The sequence below is a fragment of the Artemia sp. Qi Xiang Cuo genome, chromosome 15 (genome assembly GCF_049724085.1).
Source record: "Artemia sp. Qi Xiang Cuo chromosome 15, ASM4972408v1, whole genome shotgun sequence".
Lineage (NCBI taxonomy): Eukaryota > Metazoa > Arthropoda > Branchiopoda > Anostraca > Artemiidae > Artemia > Artemia sp. Qi Xiang Cuo.
The window spans coordinates 14990588-15014954 of NC_142808.1; the positions used below are offsets into that span (position 1 = coordinate 14990588).

The 24367-nt window shown below is 34.7% G+C and overlaps 1 protein-coding gene across 1 annotated transcript in view; it reads left to right on the forward strand.

Moving 5' to 3' along the window:
- LOC148943367 (protein Wnt-2-like) overlaps positions 1–24367 on the forward strand; it is a 109608-nt gene that overhangs the window by 12634 nt on the left and 72607 nt on the right. Inside the window, exon 2 of the mRNA XM_089101851.1 lies at positions 15918–16009. Coding sequence (XP_088957977.1) covers positions 15927–16009 — 83 coding nt within the window. The 5' untranslated portion in view covers positions 15918–15926. The remainder of the gene's footprint in view (positions 1–15917; positions 16010–24367) is intronic.

The window sequence follows — 24367 nt, forward strand, 5'->3', positions numbered from 1 at the left end:
CCCTCGATACTTGTAGCAATAAAAAAAAAACAAGTTTTTTTAACTGAAAGTAAGGAGCGTCGTTTTAACTTTAAACGTAAACCAATTATTCAGTATATGAAAGGGGCTGTCCCCTCCTCAACGCCTCGCTCTTTACGCTAAAGTTTTTTATTGTTTTAAAAAATAAAGTTGTGAGACAGAGTCAAACTTTAGCGTAAAGAGCGAGGCGTTGAGGAGGGGACAGCCCCTTTCATATACGGAATAATTTCTGTTCGTTTTAAGTTTTAATGTCGCTGCTTACTTTGAGTTTAAAAAAACTTGTTTTTTTTATTTAATTTCTTATCGTTTTTTAGTTAATGCAGCTTTTATTTTGACTCACCGTCATTGAATAAGTAAACAAAAATTGCATAAAAATTTTACTTTTCTTTTGCTAAATGGCTGTCTCTAAATTTGGTTCTGACGTAATTTACAAATTAACTTACGTAACCCTAGTTAATACCTTGCTCTTTAAGCTAAAGTTCGAATTTTGCTCCAATTCTTTAAAAATTACCCCTTAATCACAAAGGCCGTTAATTAGAATAAATAGCTCTTACGAAAGTACTAAAAAATCTTTGGCTTAAAGAGCGAGGTATTGACTAGAAGGTGAACCCAATCATATAGCTAATATTTTTTTTTCGTTTTAAATTTTGATGTTGCTCCTTACTTTTAGTTGAAAAACTTATTTTTTTAAATTTAATTTCTGATTTTTTTTTTTCAAATAACGATGGTAAATCCGGCGCCCCTTTCATAGCAATATCCCTTCCCCCCAGGAAACTGTCTTCATGAAAAGATCCTCCCATATAAACTCCGACCCACCCCACCCCCCACTACCAACAAAAATCCCCTTGAAAACGTCTGTATACATCCCAAAAACGAATACAATATGTTAACATTGGGTAAAACTCATAACTTTCAGCCCTCCCCCTGGGGGCTTCGAGAGATTAGGTCATCCTAAAAGACATAGTTCTAATATTTTCGACCATGCTGAACAAAATGGCTATCTCAAAATTTTGATTGGGTGACGGTGGGAAAAAAATGAGCGTGGGTGGGGGCTTAGTTGCCCTCCATTTTTTCGGTCACTTAAAAAGGGCACTAGAACTTTTAATTTCCATTCTAACGAGCCCTCCTACGATATTATAGGACGACTGGTTCGATACGATCACCCCTGGGGAAAAGAAAAAAAAACAAAAAAAAACAAAAAAACAAATAAACACGCATCCGTGGTCTTTCTTCTGGCAAAAACTACAAAATTCCAAATTTTTGTAGATAGGAGCTTAAAACATCTACAGTAGGGTTCTCTGATACGCTGAATAAGATGGTGTGATTTTCATTAAGGTTCTATAACTTTTAGGGGTCTTTCTCCCTTTTTTCGAATATCAGCCAAATTTTCTCAGGCGCTTAACTTTTGATGGGTATAATAAAACTTGATAAAACTTATGTATTTGAAATCTGAATTAAATCTAATTGTTGGGATGTATCTATTGGTATCAAAATTCCGTTTTTTAGAGTTTTAGTTACCATTGAGCCGGGTCGCTCCTTACTTACAGTTCGTTACCACGAACTGTTTGATAAGAAGACTATAGCCTATATGTTCTAAGGAAGTTGCTTTTTATTGAATTTTGTTTTAATTGCCCGCAATAACTACATTAGTCCAAATTGAAACTCGCATAATGAAAGTTGATTATTTGCCTTATTGAAATTACTTGTCAAATAAATTAGACTTTTGAACTTCATTTGGGTTTTTATGGTAAATATTTTTACACTAGTCTTCCCTTGTAATTAACTTTTATGGTTTAATTATATCCGCTATTGCTATTTATCACCGTGTGAAACACTCAATGTTGAATCATCGGTTACGAAGTAAATGGAGGACTTTAGTACTGTGTTGATTACACTAACTAGGGGCTTTTCTGATCGATATACTTGTCGTTTTCTAATGAAATTTAGCTTTCAGGTGCCGTGAGCTTTTAATTTGAAATACTACTACTAATAACATCTCACTGCAGCACCGATCCACCCGAGGCCAGCATAGCTGTGCACGCTCCTCCTCCATCCTAATCCATTCCAAGGTTTATTATTTACCCCATCGCATAAAGCTACAATTTCCTTTGAATTTTTTCTTATGGCCTCTCCCCACCCTATCCGAAGACGACCCTATTTTTGTTTAGTATCTTTTATTATAGCCTTAGAAAGTGGTATCGAACCACATTCTTCGTATAGCTTATCCGTTCATATACGGCCAATCAAACGAGCATCTTGATTTTAGGATCCCCCCAGAATATTTGCCCCGAAAAACTTCCTCTCGAAAAGTACTCCTTCCCGTGAAAAATCCCCCAAATGGAAAATTGAGCAGCCGAAAGGAGTGTATGAGAAATAAAAATAATGAAAAAAGATGGAATTTTTGAATGTTCCAAACAAAGGAATAGCATGAGGTATTAAATATCCTTTAGTATTTCTTTTTATATTTTTATTTTATTACTTTCTTTTCGTGTTTCTGGAGATTTAATATATATATATATATATATATATATATATATATATATATATATATATATATATATATATATATATATATATATATATATATATATATATATATATATATATATATATATATATATATATATATATATATATATATATATATATATATATGTGAGTAATAATTGTGTATGTATATATTTATTCTATTTCTCGAAAATGAATACATATTTTTTCGGGAAAATTGGTATCTAGGGATATTTTCGCATAAAAAAAACGATCTACATAGGTCAGAATTCTGAGAAAAATCGTTAAGAGCCTGAATTTCGGTTTTTGCAAATGCCACCATTTACTATGTTAGTACATCATATAAGCATTTCTTATGACACCATATATGGCATCATATAAGTATTTTCTTATATGATGGCATTCCATTAATAAGATTGTTTAGTTTAATCACCACAGTTATTCATACAATATAATGTCTGTTGGAAGACCCAAAAAACAAAAATTTGCAGTTGCAGTTACTTATAAATGATGATTCTTTGGAAGTAACACCTGAACTAACGTTTCAAAAACGAAAATGAAGAGCAAAGACACAAGCGGTTAGAATACATGCGAAAACGACAATTAGAGCGTTTTAAAAATGAAAATAAAGAGCTGAGACACTCGCAGTTAGAAAACATACGACAACAAACAAGTGAGGGGGTCAAAAATGCAAATGAAGAGCAGCAAGTCAATGAAAATCGACCTGGACAGCGAGAATCAAAACGTGTCAAAATTGAAAATGATAGCCATGATGATTGAGTTTGAGATTTTGACATGGATAAGGTCATGAATGCCCACCATACCTTTGTTAAAAAAACAAATGTTTGGCGACATGTATTTCATAATGACGAAAGATAAGCCGAGGTGTAACGAAGTAAACAAATTGATAAAGATAGCAATGATGGTTGAGTTTTGGGTTTTGACATCGATAAGGTCATCCATACCTACCATACCTTTGAAAATCAAAAATATGGACTGGATAAACCGTTGGAAGAAAAATAAATCTTTGCTCCACCAGCTGAACAATTAAAAGAAACAAAGGTTCGACGATATGTCTTTCATAATGACAAAAGACAAAAGAAGAAGTTTTTGTCCCACCATCTGAGCAATTACAAGAAACAAAGCTGGTCGTCAATACCTTCTATACCCAGCAAAATCAATAACCTGGACTAGATAAATTGTTGGAAGAAAAAGAAGTTTTCGTCCCACCACCTGAACAATTTAAAGAAACAAAGGCTCTGTGATATGTCTTTCATAATGACTAAAGACAAGCCGAGACAAAGGTTAAAGATCCAATAAAAAATTTAATTATACAAAGGCACCATTTCTAATTTAAGGGCCATTTGGACGTCATGACATCAAAAAAGGCTCAAATTGTCTGCGTTTAGAAGACAAGCTACAGTGGGAATAATAGGCAGCGCAATCGCACTGCCTAAGTAAAGAACGTATGTTGGCTCAATGTATTATTTATTTTTTGTTTTCTTTTTCCATACCAGGGCACTTCGTATCGAAGGAGTTGTCGTAGAAACTTCGAAATGGGCTCATTCGATTGGAAATTGGATTGACCTGTGCCCTTTTCAATAGTCGAAAGTGATTGGAAGGCAACTAACACCCCTTCCACCCCCACCATTTCCAAAAACACATTCAATCAACATTTTGGGATAGCCATTTTGTTCAGCGTAGCTGATTTCCAGATAGAAATTATGTTTTTGAGGAGGACACTCCCCCACAGCCCTCAGGGCAAGGGTTGTAAGTTACGCCCTGGGGGTATATAAGGTTTTTATAGAAGGCGTTGTCGTAGAAACTTCAAAAAAGGCTCATTCAATTGGAAATTCAAAGGGCTAGTGCCCTTTTTAATTGTGGACAGTGATTGGAAGGCAACTAGCCCCCTCTCACGCCCACCTTTTCCCAAACACATCCAATCAAAATTTTGAGATAACCATTTTGCTCAACGTAGTTGAAAGTTCTGGAAATTAGGTCTTTGAGGATGACGATCCCCCCAGCCCTCAGGGCAAGGGTTGTAAGTTATGCCCTGGGGGCATATAAGGTTTTGTATAGACAGCGTTGTCGTAGAAACTTCAAAAAGGGCTCATTCAAATAGAAATTGAAATGGCTAGTGCCCTTTTTAATAGTCGAACGTGATTGGAAGACACACTAATCCCACCTTTCCCCAAACACATCCAATCAAAATTTCGAGATAGCCATTTTGTTCCACGCGGTTGCAAGTTCTGGAAATTATACCTTTGAGCAGGACACTCCCACCAAAGTCTTCAGGGCAAGGGTTATAAGTTATGCCCTGGGGGCATATAAGGTTTTTATTGAAATCTTTGTCTTAGAAACTTGAAAAAGGGCTCATTCGATTGGAAATTCAAAGGACTAGTGGCCTTTTTAATAGCCGAAAGTGATTTGAGGGAACGCCCACTCCCTCTCACGCCCACCCACGTCCACCTACTCCCCCAACACATCCAATCAAAATTTTTAGATAGCCATTTTGTTCAACGTAGTTGAAAGTTTTGGAAATGAGGTCTTTAAGGATGACAGCCCCTCCCCCCTATAGCCCCTCAAGGCAAGGGTTGTAAGTTATGCGCTGGGGCCATTTAAGGCTTTTATAAAAAGCGATGTTGTAGAAACTACAAAAAGGGCTCATTCAATTGGAAATTGAAAGACTAGTGTCCTTTTTAATATTCGAAAAGTGATTGAAGGGTGACTAACCACCCTCTCACGCCCACCATTTCCCCAAAAACATCCAATCAAAATTTTGAGATATCTATTTTGTTCAACGTTGTTGAAAGTTCTGGAAATTAGGTCTTTTAGGATGATAACCCCCCTCAGAGCCAAAAGTTGTTGTAGAAATTTCAAAAAGGACTCATTTGATTGAAAATTGAAAGGTCTAGTGCCCTTTTTAATAATCGAAAGTGAGTGGAGAGTAATCAACTCCCCTCTCATGCCCACCATTTCCCCAAACCCATTCAATTAAAGTTTAGAGATAGCTATTTTGTCCAAGTAGTTGAAAGTTCTGGAAATTATGTATTTGAGGATGAAAAGCCCCCGAGAGCCCCTAGGGCAAAGGTTGAAACTTATGTCCTGGGGGCACATAAGGCTTTTATAGATAGCGTTGTCGTAAAAACTTCCAAATTGGCTCATTCAATTGGAAATAAGAGGGCTAGTGCCCTTTTTAATAGTCGAAATTGATTGGAGGTTAACTAACCCCCTTCTTACGACCACCATTCCCCCAAATACATCCAATGAAAATTATACGATAGCCATTTTGTTAAACGTAGTTGAACGTTCTGGAAATTATGTCTTTGAGGATTACAACCCCTCCCCCAGCCCTCAGGGCAAGGGTTATAAGTTATGCCCTGGGGGCATATAAGGTTTTTATTGAAAGTTTTGTCGTAAAAACTTCAAAAAGGCTCATTTGATTGGAAATTGAAAGGGCTAGTGCCTTTTTTAATAGTTGAAAGTGTTTAGAGAGCAACTAACGTCCCTCTCACACCCGCCATTTCGCCAAACACATCCAATCAAAATTTTGAGATAGCCATTTTGTTTAACGTATTTGAAAGTTTTGGAAATTAGGTCTTTGAGGATGTTGACATTTTTATAGTAAAGATCGACGTGGGTACAATGTATTATTACTTTTTTTTTTGTTTAGATCAGGGCATTTCGTTTCGAAGGAGTTGTCGTAGGAACTTCGGAAAGGACTCATTTGATTGAAAATAGAAAGGGCTGATGCCCTTTTAAATAGTCTAAAGTGATTGGAGGGCAACTAATCCCCTTCCCTTGCCCACCCTCTCATTTGCCCATTTTGTTTAAAAACTAAATGTTGCTTTAATATTAAATCCAAATGCACTGTGTTAATGCTAATTCCCAATAAGCATCAAAGCAGTATCCTAAGAACGACTGAGGGTATTATGTTCAAACTTTCGGGGCTACTTTTGCTCTTAAAATCTAACCAAATCAATATAGGTTAAGAGTATCCAAGCTATCAAAGAAAGTAAACAGATTTTTTTGCGAATGGTATCAAGTTTCCCATTTCAGGTCAACTAGAGGAGATATGAAACTAAATTAAACACTACTATTTGTGTCCACATTTTTAAAAGGGTGTTTGTTGTTAAAAATTGATGAAAATTTTTCTCCAGCATAAAATTAGCAGGCCAAACTATAAAGTCTTAAAAAACAAAAATATTTAAAGTATTATTTTATTTTTCCCTGAAAAGACTAAGTCAATATAAAACGAACAGAAATTAATTTAAAAAAACTTTTCTACAAAATAAGTTTTTCAAAGAAAAGTAAGGAATTCCATTAGACCAAAAATGAGCAAAAATTAAATCAAATAATCTACTAAATGTGAAACTACCTCAAATCAGCATCGATATATAAATGAAACCTAAAACAGACAGAAATTACAATAAATAACCGAGTCAGACTCAAAACGAGCAGAAATTAACATGAGTAGGGCTCAAAACCCCTATGCCTTCCCAAGGCCATAACACAATTTGCACTTTTCTGAAAAAATATAAATTGTTATACCTTTATAACTTTAATAAATAAAATAGTATTAACACTTTGATTACTAAGTATCAGTATATGTATATTAAACTGACAATGCACATTCATTTGTATTTTTTTCAGTAAAGTGCAAATTATGTTCTGGCCTTGGGAAGGCATAGGGGTTTTGGAGCCCAACTCATGTTAGTTTCTGTTCGTTTTCAGTTTGACTCGGTTATTTATATATATATATATATATATATATATATATATATATATATATATATATATATATATATATATATATATATATATATATATATATATATATATATATATATATATATATATATATATATATATACATATATATATATATATATATATATATATATATATATATATATATATATATATATATATATATATATATATATGTATATATACAAATATATATATATATATACATATATATATATATATATATATATATATATATATATATATATATATATATATATATATATATATATATATATATATATATATATATATATATATATATATATATATATATATATATATATATATATATATATATATATATATGTTACCGTGAATTTCTGCAGTCAAATAAATTGTTAAAAACCTTAAACAAGAAAACCAGAAGCTTTATGCTTAGTAGGTATCGTTGTTAGAAATTGGACTTGCTTTAATAATGAATATCTTTGAAAAGACCCAGTATGAAACGACAGCGTCTGCGGTTAGATGACAAGCGACAATGAGAATCCATATATAGAAGCCAGCCGCGTGCCGAGTGCCGGGGCCTGGTGGCTGGTAATTACAAAATATTTGTGTTTATTTTAACAAGGGATTACAACAATTCAAAAACCTTAAAAAAGAAAACCAAAAGTTTGAAGCTTAATAGATATCGTTGTTAGAAATTAAACTTGCTTTTATAATCAAATATCTTTGAAAAGTCTGCAGTATGACAGCAAATCGTCAGAAATGTCTGCAGAGTCTGCAGAAAAGACAGCAAATTGTCTCAAATTGTATGCGGTTAGAAGACAAGGGACAATGAGAATCCATATGTAAAAGCCTGCCGCGTGCCAAGTGCTGGGGTCTGATGGCGAAGCCACCGGGCTCCGGTACTATATATATTATATATATATATATATATATATATATATATATATATATATATATATATATATATATATATATATATATATATATATATATATATATATATATATATATATATTTATATATATATATATATATATATATATATATATATATATATATATATATATATATATATATATATATATATATATATATATATATATATATATATATATATATATATATATATGTTACCGTGAATGTCTGAAGTCAAATAACGGGTGACAGAATGTATTGCGCTTGTATATTTTGGTCTATATAAATGCAAACTAGTGGGGTGGGGTAAGGTTAGGTTAAGTTAGGTCTCCCCTAAAGAAGTGATTTTAAGTGTGACCACTTAAAATGCAAAGATAGTACTGAATTGTGACAGAAAATGATAAACACGCCCTCCTTCTATTTTACAGAACATTTTTCTATATCCCAACTCTCTTAACAGCAAACTACCCCTCTGGTTTCTCAACTATGTTTATTTATGAAATAGTAGCAAAAGACAACTTTTCTGACCACACTAGTTTATTGAAAGGAACTAATATATGTTTACCACTATATGAATTTCCAAATTTGTTGACGGTTTGAGGTATAAAAATTAAATAATTTGCCTTAAATTATATGATATTGCAAAAGACAAGTTACAAATGGATCTTCAATAAACTACGCAATGCAAGAATTCCTGATTTAACCACATCTAAAAACAAGAAGTAACAAGATTTTGAACCTTTGTTCATCTAATTGCTTCTGTAATGGTTCACTGCATAATGGATTCCAGCATAGGCCATAAAAAATGAAAGATCGTCTATAAATAATAGCAAATTACTTTTGTCCTTTTTACGGCACTACTTAAATGTAATACAAGCACTGTTATCACAGTTTTACCATATTTCCGCGATTACTAACTCAGCAATTACTTTTTATGTTACCTATTGTTGGCATTGGAGCATGAATAAAAGTAGTCAGTTTTCCCCCTGTTTAACTATAGAATAATTGTTTCCCTGTTTAACTGTTTAACTAAAGAATAATCGTGGAAATTCTCTTTGATAAATTTGGAAAGAAAGGTAAATTATGAAACATTAGAGATCCACGTAGCAATCTGACTTTCTGAAAATATATTACAATTTTTGCGTTAGGGACTATAGTATAGTATGGTAGTACAGAATACTCATAATTGATGCAAACAAATATACGCAGGGTAATGGCCACTAAGACAAAATCGAAAAAAGAGAACAACATACAATAACAATGAAAGAAAAATCAATTTAAGCAGTTAAATACAACATAAAAATCAAGAAAAACCTAATTCAAGAACGTTAATATAAAGAAATTCATCATATAACACGCTTACGGTGGGTCATGCCCACACAAATAAACCGCACTAATAGAGCTACTACTACCACTAATAACTCGCCACAGCATCAAGCTGTTTGAGGCCAACACAGCTACTCATGCTCCTCCTCCATCCCAACCTATGCAAGGCCTCCCTGTTTATACTCTCTCAGGAAGTTCCCATCTCCCTTAAATCTTTCTTTACGACATCCTCCCACCCCAACCCAGGACGTCCTGCTTTTCATTTTAATCCAAGACGGTTGGCCAAGAAGGACAATCTTTGGCAATCTCTCGTCCTTCATCCGTAAAGCGTGCCTAGCCATCTTAACCTTTCTCTCATCTTAGTCCTTAAAGTGTGATTGAACTACGCTTTTCGTGCAGCTTACAAATTGAAATTCGGCCAATCAGTCGAGTACCCAAAACAATCTCTAAGCAATTTCTCTGGAAAAAATTGCAAATCTTTCTCCATTTTTCGAAGCACCCATGATTCAGAACTATTTGGCCATTGTCATCACTATAGCTTCCAATATTGTAACCTTGGGTCGCAGAGTTATCTTCCTATTCTTCCCAACTTTTTTCATCTTTGAAAAAAAAAACATTGGCCACTGGCTATCTCATTTTTAACATCTTCACTGCTTCCACCGTCTTTACTAATTATACGACCAAGGCAGGTGAAGCTGTCCACTTGATCGATCTTTTCGTTACCCAACGTCTGTTTTTCGTCTTCACTTATTTCTAGCCTTAGCGACTTAGTCTTCTTAACGTTAAATTCAAACCTATCCTAGCACTAGATTCCTAGTATTTATAAGACACCCAATTCCCAACAAGTTTTCTACCCAAGGCTCTTCCCCCTCATCCACTTCAAATATTTCCTTTCCAAAGCCCTTAACCCTTCACACTTCCCTAGAGAATACAAAAAAATCCTCCGACTCTCCCCACATCGGACAACTGTAAGGACGACTCTTCATTTTAACCCTTTCCAAATGTGTTCCAATTCCCCTATAAAATTGACATACGATTTCCTCTACAAGAAATACACTGGATAGTATAAAACCATCACACTGGTTAAGGTTATTATGGAACTTGTGACACATCCATGAACTTGATAAAGCATTTCATTATTTCATTTATTTATTTTTCTTACAAAATTTACTGAACCTTTCTTAGTTTGCTATAGAAAATTATATTTTACATAGACAGTCCGTAAGTAACCAGAAGGATGATTTACAAAAGTTATGCAAAAAAAAATAAATCAAAGGGGCTGCTTGAACCCCTTGCCACTACTGATAATCATCACAGCACTAAGCTGATTGAGACTAACACAGTTATGCACGCTCGTCTTTCAGCCTAGTCCGTTTAGAAATTTGCTATGCTCCATCCCATAAGGTTTCTTGTAAATGTCGATTTTCAGGCCCAAATCGAATAGGTGCAGGGCTCGATTGGATGTTTTTTTGTGCGGCCCTCTCTATATATCAAATATTTAAATCAAATGTGCCAGCATGTTTGTGTCCGTATAGTTCCGTATGTGTCCGTATAGTTTGTGTCCGTAGTTTGTGTCCGTATAGTTCACGCACGTAGTGCAAAAACTCTCTAATATAGGACTATCCCGATTAAATTCAATAGATTTGACATGGAATTTTACGAGAATCAGTTGTCTGTATTATAAAGTATACACTATTTGATAATAAACATATTAATAAATCCCGACCAGTAATGCAAACTTAAATAAAGGTATTTTTAATTATTTGAAAAGTTCATAATTTATTCCTTATTATCAAAAACAATTTGCTTTTATTTTAAAGATCTTTTTCTTGTTCATTTTGATGGTAACAGGGGACCGTTTCAAATGTTGGGTCCGATTGGGCCCAATCGCTCCAATCGTCCTTTATTCGGCCCTGCTGATCTTAAATATGTAAAATTCACCAATTTTAAATTTACCCGTCGGAGACTTTGTTTCAGACAGATCGTGGTAACAAACTGTAAGTAGCGATGCGGCTCAATAGTTTACCGAAACTCTAAGAAACAGAGTCTTGATAAAAATGAACACATAAACAAATTGAATTTTGATGCTTCTTAAATATATGTAAAATTCATCAAATTTAAAGGTACCCTTCAAAAGTTACGAGCCTGAGAAAATGTGCCCAATGTTTGAAAAAGGGGGAAACACCCCCATAACATAAAGTGGTCTTAATGAAAATCACTCCGTCAGGTTCAGCATACCAGAGAACCTTACTATACAGGTTTCAAGCTCCTATGTATACAAATGTGGAATTTTGCAATTTTTGCCAGAAGAAAGATCACAGATGTGTGTTTATTTCTTTAATAAACGTAAGATCTTTTTTCTTCAAGAAACATTTTCTTTAAAAAACATTCCTTTTATTTCTTTAAGAAACATTTAGTAGATATTATATCTTTAAATGCTCATTCAAATAAGCCGTCTTTTAATAAACTAAAACTACTAGCTATGGATTGTCACATTCGCGGAAAAACGACCAATTTTATTTATTTCTTAGATAATAGTTATAGGGTTCTCATACAAATTGAATTTCATTGCATAATCAAACAGTTCCTGGTAAGGAACTGTAAGTAAGGAGCGACCCGGCTCAATGGTAACCGAAACTCTAGAAAACGGTATTTTAATACAAATAGATACATCAAAAGAATCAGATTTTAATGCTGATTTCAAATTTATAAGTTTCATCAAGTTTAATCGTAGCCATCAAAAGTTAGGTGCCTGAGAAAATTTGGCTGATTTTCGAAAAAAGGAGGAAAGACCCCCTAAAAGTTATAGAACCTTAATGAAAATCACACCATCATATTCCGCCTATCAGAGAACCCTACTGTAGAGGTTTCAAGCTCCCATCTACAAAAACGTGGAATTTTGCATTTTTTGCAAGAAGAAAGATCACGGGTGCGTGTTTATTTGTTTGTTTGTTTGTTTGTTTGTTGTTTTTTTTGTTTTTTTTCCCAGGGGTGATTGTATCGACCCAGTTGTCCTAGAATATCGTGGGAGGGATCATTGGAACGGAAATTAAAAGTTCTAGTGCCCTTTTTAAGTGACCAAAAAAAAATGGAGGGCAACTAGGCCCCCTCCCACACTCATTTTTTTCCCAAAGTCACCCGATCAAAATTTTGAGATAGCCATTTTGTTCAGGATGTTTGAAAATATTATAAGTATGTCTTTTAGGATGACTTAATCCCCCGAAGTTCCCGGGGGAGGGGTGAAAGTTATGAACTTTACCCAATGTTAACATATAGTATTGGTTATTTGGAAGTAAACAGACGTTTTCAGGGGAGATTTTTCCTGGTAGTGGGGGGTTGGGTGGGTCGGGGGTTATTTGGGAGGATCTTTCCATGAAGGAAGTTTTCATGGGGGAAGGGACATTGCTATGAACGGGACGCCGGACTTCCCAGCATTATTTAAAAAAAGATCAGAAATTTAATATAAAAAAACAAGTAGTTCAAGTGCAACAGCAGCAACATCGAAACTTTAAACGAACAGAAAATATTACATGTATGATTGGGTTCACCCCGTAGTCAATGCCTCGCTCTTTAAGCCAAAGATTTTTTAGTACTTTCACAAGAGCTATTTATTCTAATTAACGGCCTTTGTGATTAAGCGGTAATTTTTAAAGAATTGGAACAAAATTCGAATTTTAGCATAAAAAGCAAGGTATTGACTAGGGGGCGAACCCCATAATAAACGTATTAAAAATATATGAATATAGAAGTTCGTTACGTAAGTTAATTCTTAAGTTACGTATATTTTTTATTAATAAAAGCATTCGTAAATAAAATTAAACAAGTTTTGAGAAAGCCATTTAACTAAATAAAAGTAAATTAATATGAACATTTTGTTTTAATTATTCATGTACGGTGAGCCAAGATCAAAACCTGTATTTATTCAAAAACGCTCAAAAATTAAATAAAAAAAATTAGTTTTTAAACTGAAAGTAAGGAGCGACATTAAAACTTAAAACGAACAGAAATTATTCCCTATATGAAAGGGACTGTCCCCTCCTCAACGCCTCGCTCTTTACGCTAAAGTTTGACTCTGTCTCACAACTTTATTTTTTTTTTTAAATAAAAAAACTTTAGCGTAAAGAGTGAGGCGTTGAGGAGGGGACAGCCCCTTTCATATACGGAATAATTTCTGTTCGTTTTAAGTTTTAATGTCGCTCCTTGCTTTCAGTTTAAAAAACTTGTTTTTTTTATTTAATTTTCGCCAAGACCGTCCTCCTTTTTTCTTATAATATACGATTATAGACTATGGATGGCCAGACGCGTGATTAACCTTCTCTTGAGAAATAAGAAATTTCATATTTTGTCAACTTCTCTTGAGAAATAAGAAATTTCATATTTTGTCAAAAGTTTCTTTGCAAATTTCTTTGCAAACTGCAAATTTGGTACTCCTATGTTAAACGGACTCTTTTATGTAGTGCTGGTTTGGTTAATGCTAATAAAATAAAATAGGATTAATATATAATAGTTTAAAAACAAATTTGGGCTATATATTATTACATTAGGGGGGTGGGGGTATAGCATAGCATATATTAAATACGTACCTTTCCCCCCTAAACCCCAAAAAACACAGTTTAATATCGTATACGCAATGAAAACGATGCTATCATTGCCTACTCTGTAGCAGTTAACACGTCAAAAACGGGTTTTATCATTGCCTACTCTATAGTGGATGCCTCGGGTTTTCGTGACTGGTTTTAAAAGAGTCCGTTTAACATAGGAGTACCGCAAATTTTTATGTGCTAATGAATTTATGATGAGCAACTTTGAAATTAATCCACTCGTATATTTGGGATCAACGTAAATCATAAATTTTGTTGTTCTATATGCTGTAGGAATAAATTTTTTCGAGGGGGGTGGGGGGGTATTCAGGGTCGTTTTTTACTCTTACTCACAGCTTGTTTACGACGAAATGTTTGTTCAAGGTTTTCCTTAAGTACGGGAGGATACTACTCCCCCATCCAAGTCGCGGTTTTTTACATTCAAGTTTAATGTTTGCATAACAATACTTCAAGAATGTTAATCATTCCTGAAAATGTCCATGTGTCCAAACATTTGTTAGAGTGGGGAGGGGGTCCAAAATATCAAAACTGGATTATAGAGTCATTATTTCCATGTTTTTCAGGGTGAGTTCTTTTAATATGCCTTTTTAATAGGAATGTTCTCATTGAATACAGGCAGGCAGAAAGGGAGGCCAATACCCCTCCCCCTCTGTAAAACGAAAAGAGTTCAAATACATATAAATAGGACAGTAGTAACGTTGCAATTTAAACCCAGTGAAATATTGCATACAGCAAACGAATATTGCTGTAACGTTCGTGTTAGTATTTTTAAACTTCCCCCTCCTTGGGAATTTCCTGACGGTACTCATGATGTCCCCGTCTCTCCTGTGGAAAATAATTCTTGAAACAAGAGGATACTCATCAACCCAAAGACGCCGTGCTATAGACTTAGTCTAAAAACACCCCCAAGAATGAAGGGAGATTACAGATAACTTTCGACCCCCCTCCACCACTACCTTATTCTATAATTTCCTGAAGGCTTGAGGAGATTTAGAAAATTTGAGCCTAAAAACACATTTTGTTTATCAGACACAGCCCCCCCCCCTCCTTACCTCTACAAAGATCAACCAGTCCTTCTCCATAATAGATTATATGCAATAATGCTTTTGAGCCTAAAAGGATTCAACTTAGTTAAACAACGCTTTAAATAAATGTCAATACTAACCTTTATATTTTTTTTAGAGTACGTGTATTTTAGTCAACGGCTGTGCCAATGAGTTTAATACATAGTTTAATAAGGCTCAATAAATGGTTTTTTTTTACAATTTCAAATCGAACTATTTGCCATAATCATTTTTACTACTTGAAAAGGGCGCTAGAACTTTCAATTTCCGGTCGAACGAACCTTTCTCGTTACTGTAGGACCACACGCTCGATACGATTTCCTCTTGTGGTTGAGTATTTGCCAAGTTCAATTTTGCTTTGGTAAAATTTTGTTTGAGCTGAGTTTGCTAGGCTGAGTTTTGCATGAGTTGAATTTTGATTGGATTTATTTTTATTAAGGTGGATTTGTCAGATTGAGTTTTCTTCGATTTTGTGTTGAGTGAGTTTTAACCCCCTCCCTACCCTTTTTCAAAACACTTTTTTACTGGAAGGGATATGAAAGCTAACTTTAGGAGATTCAGAAAGTAATATTCTTTGAATCTGGGAAAAAAATAAATCGAAATGCTAAAAAAAAGGCAGTTTAATATACTTCTGAATAGTTAAGTACGGCAGCTGAAAGTGATTATGAAAGTTGTTTTGATGTATCTTTTTTTCTTATTTTCAATAAGTGAATTGTAAATTTTGCAGTGGCTCAATATGCGAAGAAGAACGTATCAGTTGCTATGGAGGGTTGTCATAATAGTAAACCAACTGGGATATTTTGTACAAGCCAACTGGTGGTAAGATTTCTTATCAATGTTATTTCTATTTATTAAGAGATTGTTTCAAAGAAACCCCATTTTTTAAATTTAGTGAGTTGCCTGTTACTAAAGGAAATTCTTCCTTATTCCTAGAGTTTCTATAAAAGGGTCCACTAATGGAATATGGGAAATTAATGGGACTGTAAGCTGGTCTACTAGGAGAAGATAAGCAACCAGAGCCGTCTAAGGTTTCCAAACAATATCTTGAAGTTTCCAATGATTTCTTAATGTTCATGTGTGTCACCAGACTGCTTGTGACACTTTGTGCTGCATCCATTATGTAGTTTTCAGGTCAACTGGATAACGCTTTGAGGTTTTGGAACAGACAACTACTGCTACAACGGCTACTACTATTGAAGCTAAGGGTATTAAGGTGAAACTTCCAGCGAATGTTGAGGCGGATGTTGAACTAAATCAAAATACACTATAACAGCTTAGAGCATTAATTTGACAGTTTCACGACATCTTGATGAGGACTTTGAACTATTAAAAAGGTACTCTGTGTATACTACTACTACTGATACTAGTAGTAGTGCTAGTACTACTATCACCAAGGATAGCGTATTAAGGAGAAACTTTCAGGGATTGTTGAGGTGGATGTTGGACTAAGTCAAAATACAATCAAACGGTCACAGTCAAATCAAACAGGCGTATAAGCAATATCTTGGAAATGGCTTAAAATATTAACTTGAAATTACAAGGATATGTTGAGGGGATATTGAACTGAAAGCACTATGTGCATACTACTGCTTCTGCTACTATTCTTATTATTAATACTACTCCCACAGCTCCTACTACTACAACTGCTGCTACGACTAATATTATAACTGATGTTAAGGCTATTAAGGTAAATTTTTCAGGGAATGGTGGGGGCGGTGTTGAACTAAATCAGAACAACACTATCAAGTTGAAGCTTTCAGAGTATTTCAAGAGGGTTTTTGAACTGAATCAAAACAGTCAAGTACTAATTCAAGTACATGCGAGTTATCAAAGGAGTATATCATCTGAATCCCAGCATCGCCATAAGGTATTAAGCCAAAGATGTCAGGGCTACTAATATTACCACCGCTTTTACTACTCGTTCTACTACTACTACTGCCACTATTGAACTAAATCAAAATAGTTTAAATGCATCCAGGCTGTCAAAATAATATAGGCGGTATATATTAGGTCTGGAATAGGGTAACTTTAAGAGGATGTGGGTTTAGCTTTAATTTGGATTTGTTTTGATTTTGTTCAACATCCCACTAAACATTCCCTAAAAGTTTCACCTTAATACCCCCAACCTCAGTAGCAGAAGCAGTCATGGTAGTAGTAGTAGCGCAAGTAGCAGCATAAGTAATAGTAGCAGTACGTATAAAGTTCCCTTTGGTTAGCTTAATATTCCCCTCAAAATGCCCTCAGTGTTTCAACTTAATAGACTAAACTGTTTCTGAAAATTTGCTGACAAGCGATTTTAGTAACCTGTATGCACATAGTGTGTTTTGACTTAGTTTTACATCTCCTGGAAACTTCAACTTAATACCCTTAGCAACAGTAGTATCAGTAGTTGTAGCAGCAGTAGTAGGCTAGTAGTAATGGCAATGGCAGTACCAGACACATAGTGCCTTCTGGTTAGCTCAAAACTCCCTTCAAAATGCCGTGAAAGTTTAGCTTAATGCTCTAAGCCGTTCTAGGGTCTTGCTTATTTGCCCTTTTCACAACCTGCTTTCAAATGGCAGAATCAAGTGTTTGATTGAGATCAAACACTCCCTAAACATTCCTGAAACTTTCACCTTAATGCTGTTAGCCTCAGCCGTAGCAATAATCGTAATAGTAGCAGTTGTAGTAATAGCATTAACATATTGCCTTTTGGTTAGTTCAGCGCCCCTGGTGAGTGTGTTTTGGTTTAGTCCAACATACCCCTTAAACTTTTACCTTAACACCCTTAGATTTTGTAGTTGTAGTAACAGTAGTAGTAATAGTTTTAGCAGTAGCAGTAGTGGTAGTGGTAGCAATAGGTACAGAATACACATATTGCCTTATGGTCAGATGAAAAACCCCTCATCATTCCCTTGCAGTTCAACCTACCACTCATTATTCCCCAATATCGTTAGTCTTAGCAGTTCTAGAAGTCGTGGTAGTAGTAGTAGTAGCAATAGTAGCGGTAGTAGGAGAAGCAGTAGTAGCAGCTACAGTATTGACATATTTCCTTTTGATTAGATGAACAGCCCCTCATCATGCCCTTAAAGTTTCAAAGTAAAGCTCTAAGCTGTTCCTGAGATATTGGTGATACGCTTCTTTAAGAACGTGTATGCACATGTGTGTTATGGTTTAGTTCAACACCCGCTCAACATTCTTTGAATATGTTACCTTGCTACTCTTAGCGCTAGTACTAGTTGCAGTAGAAGTAGCAGTTATAGCAGTAGTAAATGTAGTGTGCACATATTCCCTTTTGATCAATTGATCATTGCCCTCATCTATACCTGAAAGTTCCAACTTAATATCCTAAGCCATTCCTGACATACTCCCATTTGACATCATGCATGCATATAGTGTGCTGTTACTTAGTTCAACACTCCCCTTAACATTCCTTGAAAGCTTCACCTGAATGCCCTTGACCTTTTTGGACAACAAGAGTAAAACATGCCCCCTTCTCCAGATTTCAAATACTACACGTTATTAACGGACGAATTGGTTAACCTACAGCCTTTGCTCCAAAGGGTGGGGGGCTTTCCTTCCCAGAGTCTTAATTATTTGACCTTTCAACTATGCTGAACATGTCTATCTCAAAATTAAGATCAGATATATTTGGTAAATAAAAACAGGCAGGGGAGGGCAGTCAGATGCCCTCCATCACTTTTGACTCCTAAGAGGGGCTCTAGAACCTTAAATTTCCGATCAAATGAACCCCTTTAAAAGTTTCTGTCACAAATCCTTTCATACGAGTGCCTTGGCGGAAAAAAGTTAAAAAAATAAGAAGATAACTAAATATTATATGGAGGCAACTTTGCTTTTTACTTAGGGATTGTTATTGGGATGCCATTGATATGTCGGAAACAAATTCGTCAGTTTGATTTTTTTTTTTTTTTTGCCCTTTGCTCTTGGTGCTGCATAGCTCGTGTTTCGCTTGAAGGCACTTTGTTTGGATCTCTCGATTAATCTTAGTGAAATGGCTTCTTCCAAAATTCAGATCCGATACGATCATGGGACGAGGACTGATTGCCCTATTGTCACCTTTGGTTCCAATAAATGTTACTAGACCCTTCAATTTTTGATCAAAGTGGACCCTTCCAAGTATCTAAGGCCATGTTTTCTATATATATACATATATATATATATATATATATATATATATATATATATATATATATATATATATATATATATATATATATATATATATATATATATATATATATATATATATATATATATATATATATATATATATATATATATATATATATATATATATATATATATATATATATATATATATATATATATATATATATATATGAGGAGCAAAAAGGATTTGATAAATAATGTATGGGAAACATGTCACTTTTATTTAGTCAATACTAGTGCACTGACTCTGATAGATTTTCATAAGACATAAAAATGTATTGTCAACCATATTCTTGGCTCTGTGTTGCCTGGACCCCGAAAATTTCGTACTCACTCCCATCTTTTCAGGCCCAGTGACACTAATGTACTCATAGCTTATAAAATACACTAGTCCAGTGAAACTACGAAACAATGCCAAACCTCGGCATTTGAGCAATAGAAATATTTTTGGCAACAAAATGCTCAGGAAAATTTTCTTAATAATACATCCAAAATTGGCCAAATTCAGCCGTGGAAAAATACCCCTTTTTTCAGGGAAAAGGTCGGAAAATCTTGAATCTAAATTTCTGCAGTATTTTCTGGAAACAGGTCGTTTCCTAATAACTCAAGCCCAATGAGACAAAAAATGACATCGGAATTGGAAAACTCCACCACTTAGTACCACATTTCAACTCAAGCAAGGTCATAGGGGATTAAAAATACGAATCTCAATTTGTACAGTATTTGGTGGAGTAAAAGTACATCTCTAATATTTGTTTAAGTCTGGGGAGATCGAAAATGACATCAGAATTGAAAAATGACATCACTTAGTACCCATTTGCACCGTAGGCGAGGTCAAAAGGGGTAAAAATACCGTTTATGGCGTTATAATAACATAATACGTAATTTCTATAACGGTAATTCTGCACGGCTGATTTCCGATGTGTTATTTAGCGAATCTTTGTGAACATTTGAGCACCATACCGTCAAAACCGTATTTTTATTGGACTCAACAGCTATTGAGAAGTTTGCATGTGCATTTTCTCTCGACACTATATACATTATTACAGTATACCCGAGTGTGTATCTAAAATCTATGAATGAAAAAAATGAATAGATCCCTATTAATATCACATAGTAAAAATAAAATTCAAGATTTCTACATTTCCTTTATCCAACCGTACGCAATGTTTGTCCACCGCCTGTAGCACAGCCTCGCAGATAGATACATACCGTAGGGACTCCTCAACTGTCATACCTGTGTCTCTGACCTCCTTGTGCCTCCATAGCCTTTGATCTAGCCCTACTTCCTTACCCTTTGTCCTTCCTTTGGTTTGCAAGAGGTGACCTAAAATGAAACATATTGACCAATATCTCTATTTTAAATCGTGAAAAACTTCGAAGTTCCCATTCATTGCTTGGAGACTTTGAAAAAATGTTTATCTTTCAGATTATATTCCTAAGATGTCTAATCTTGAGGCTACCGTGAACCAAAAATATCAGCTTACATATTTTGTTAGGGTATTTAAGCACATTTCCGATTTTCCACACTGCAAAACCTTAAAGCTTATTGGATCATTTTAAGGGAATACACTTTTCATTCTGTAACTTAAATATTACCTCTTCTATTGTGTAAGGATAATGAAACAGTTTCAAGTTTCATCTGACAAGGGGATTATTTAAAACTTTTGGGACGGTATGAATTGAACCAACCGGAGTATACAGCTTTGTCAAGCAGATGTTTGATTTCAACTTATTTGAGGATGATATACAACTGTATAATCCTATTTTGCAAAATAGACAAGGACTCAGCCTTCAATAGCGGGGCTTAAAATGCAATATAGACTTTAAGTAAGTCTTATATGGTTGAAATGGGGGGGGGGGGGAAGTGTAAGCTCAAAAATAAGATATGAAGACGAGTAAGGCAAAAGAAACATTTTTCTTTTGATTCATCCTCGTCACTCTTCTTTCAACCCATATGCACATAAATTGAACCAACGCTGACGAAATTAAGAAACAGAAAAACACATGGGAAATATATAATTTAGGCTATATATTACCTGGTTAGGGGGTTGGGGTTAAAGTATTGTGGAAGCATTCAAAACGTGTTAACTACAATTTTTCTACACGTTATGAAGTAAGAATTGTTTTCTTAAAATATTTTCTTATCAATAGCCCCAATTCTTGGCAAAACAAGAAACAAAAAATCAAGAAATATAAAAACACACGGGATATATATAATTCGGGCTATATATTTGCTCGTTATGGGGTAAGGGGTAAAGTATTGTGAAAGCGCATTCAAAACGTGTTAACTACAATTTTTCTACACGTTATGAAGTAAGATTTGTTTCCTTAACATGTTTTCTTATCAATAGCCCCAATTCTTGGTAAAACCTTCTAAATCATGTTACGCTTAGATAAACAACCTTCCCCTTCCTTCCTCACTCACTCCCCCTCTCAGTATCTCGGTCTCTCTCTCTCTCTCTCTCTCTCTCTCTCTCTCTCTCTCTCTCTCTCTCTCTCTCTCTCTCTCTCTCTCTCTCTCTCTCTCTCTCTCTCTCTCTCTCTCTCTCTCTCTCTCATTTTTAAACTTGGATTTGTCAAAATTTTCAAAATAAGCTGCGATAGTATGGACAAATTATAATAATAGCTATGAAATTGACTTGGTAATCGTAGACTTCAAGAACTTCCAAAATGTATAAACTGTTATAGCATGACAAAATCATGATGATAGTCATGAAATTGACTTCTAGTAGTAGTAGTAGTAGTAAATAGACTTGATAATCGTAACCTTCAAGGAGCTCCAAAATTAAGATATTTAAGCATCCTATCGGGATTCCTTGGCTGTCCAAATTCATACTGCGTAATCGGACGTAATCGCAATCTAACACAGATGTGTCGGATCTATTCTATTCAATTTCGGAACCGTTAAAACTTTGCGTCCTTGATAAACCCTTCTCTCCTTTTTGCCAGTACACGATATTTTCAAATCCAAAAAGCCTCTGAGGCGTTTTTTTGCTGGATGTCAGGGGTGGCGTTTCCGGGGGGACAAGGGGAGGGGCAGTTGCCCCCTCCAATAACTTGGAGTAAAAAGCTACTGTATATGCCCCTTGAACATCCGGATATAAACCCCTCTTGCCCCCCCCCCAATAAAAATGCTGGAGCTACTCTCCTGCTGGATGTTATTGCATAAGCTTTAATTTTGCATTAGGTTTCCTTGGTTTTGGATGATGGGGATATATTTCTCACAATCTGTTGTCTCTTCAAAAGATGCAACTATTCTATTCTACAAACCTGTACTTAGCGTTATTATACCTTTGTTTTACGGTCTAAGACCTACCCAGTAGGAAACTAATTCTCAAGATTTTATTATCCAGATCAATATGCTGTTTTACAGCCCTTTTCATGCTTTAATAAAGGCTAAATAGACCTTCTGATAAATTTTACAAGTCCATATTTAAGATAGTGTCAAGGGATTACGGGCTCTATCTTAAATGTATATGAACTTACACTTCCAACCATTCCTTCGAATATGCATCCAACCCTTGCCTCCTGCACTTCCAAGTCCATATTTTGTTTTATGTCAACGCCAAAAAGGAATAGAAGCTGTTATGCGACTTTGGCCCTTTAACCGGCTAATGTTTATACTGTTGTTTGTTGTTGATAAAATAGCCAGGGCTAGATTAGTATTTTTTTTTTTTTTTAATTCCATATGGACAAACGATTGGTATGTTCGCGCCCGTACGATGTTACCAACCCTGAAGAAACGGTTCTGTCGCAGATTGATCGATATAATTTGTCAGTCAAGTCCCACCCATGGGCCAAGGTTTTACAGCAATGGTCGGCATCGGTTGTTGTGGTTTTTTTTTCGTTGTGTCAGAAGAGTTAGTGTCTTGTGTTTTGTTTTGTTTTTCTTTTTTTGTGTTCCATCTGTTTTTTTTTTATTGATGAGCATTAACTGCATTCACTCATTCGTATTTTTTTTAAATTTGAACTTTCATTCATTTCTACCCTTTTGAATAAGCGATTATGCTTTCTATTATCCCATGTAAAGTAAAAAGAAAAAAAAACAAAAGTGAAAATAAGCCCGAAATTTACTTTATATACGGTTTTATAATTACATGATATAATTAAATATAATTATATATAATAATTATATTATCACAATTATGTATGATTTTGATGGGAATGCCACCTTTCGTCGGTCCTTCTTTTCTGAGAGACATTATTGATTTTCTTCTCTATTCAGCTTCTTCTCTTCGGTCCATACCTCTTACATGGGTGCCCATAAGCTGAATTCCAGGGGGGGGGGGCAAACCTCGTCTAATTGGCACTTTTAATACGATATAATGGAAATTTCAGAACAAAAATATAAAAATAAGGCAACATCATTCAGCCAGGGGGCGGGCACCCCCTGCCCCCCTTATGGGCGGCCATGCAGTACTTCATTCGCCGAAGGATATCATGCACCATAATTAGTGAAGTTAGCAACCCTCAAATTTATTCATTGGTTGCTTTTAAAAAGGCCTATTGTTTCAAGATACTAGTTTTTACAGCTTTGTTTAAAAAAAATCGATTAGGCAAATTCTCTTTAGTTTAAAAATATTGCCCATAAATCCTGAAACACAATTCCAGGAGATTTGCGAAAAATACCGGAACAAATGGACTTCTTGTGTTGCGATAACAGAAATTGCTAATTTTGGGTTTTTCCCTCTTTGTTATCTAAAATTCTCATGAGTTTAGCAGTTTAACTTCTATTTGAATATCTGACTTATTAACAGTATTTCATATTTCTTTTTTTTTTCAAAAAATCAGCCTTAAAGCGTTATTTGCTTGTTCTTGTGCCTCAAATAAAAATTTACCGCTACTAAAAGTATGGTAGGCAGTAATAAATTCTACAAATTCAGAAGACTTCAAATATGATTTCAAATAAAACTTCAAATATGAATGCCATGGGCTTGCTTTTTATCTTCAAAGCATGCTTCCTTGTTGATGTCACTTCTAAATATTTAACGGGACTAGGCGTAA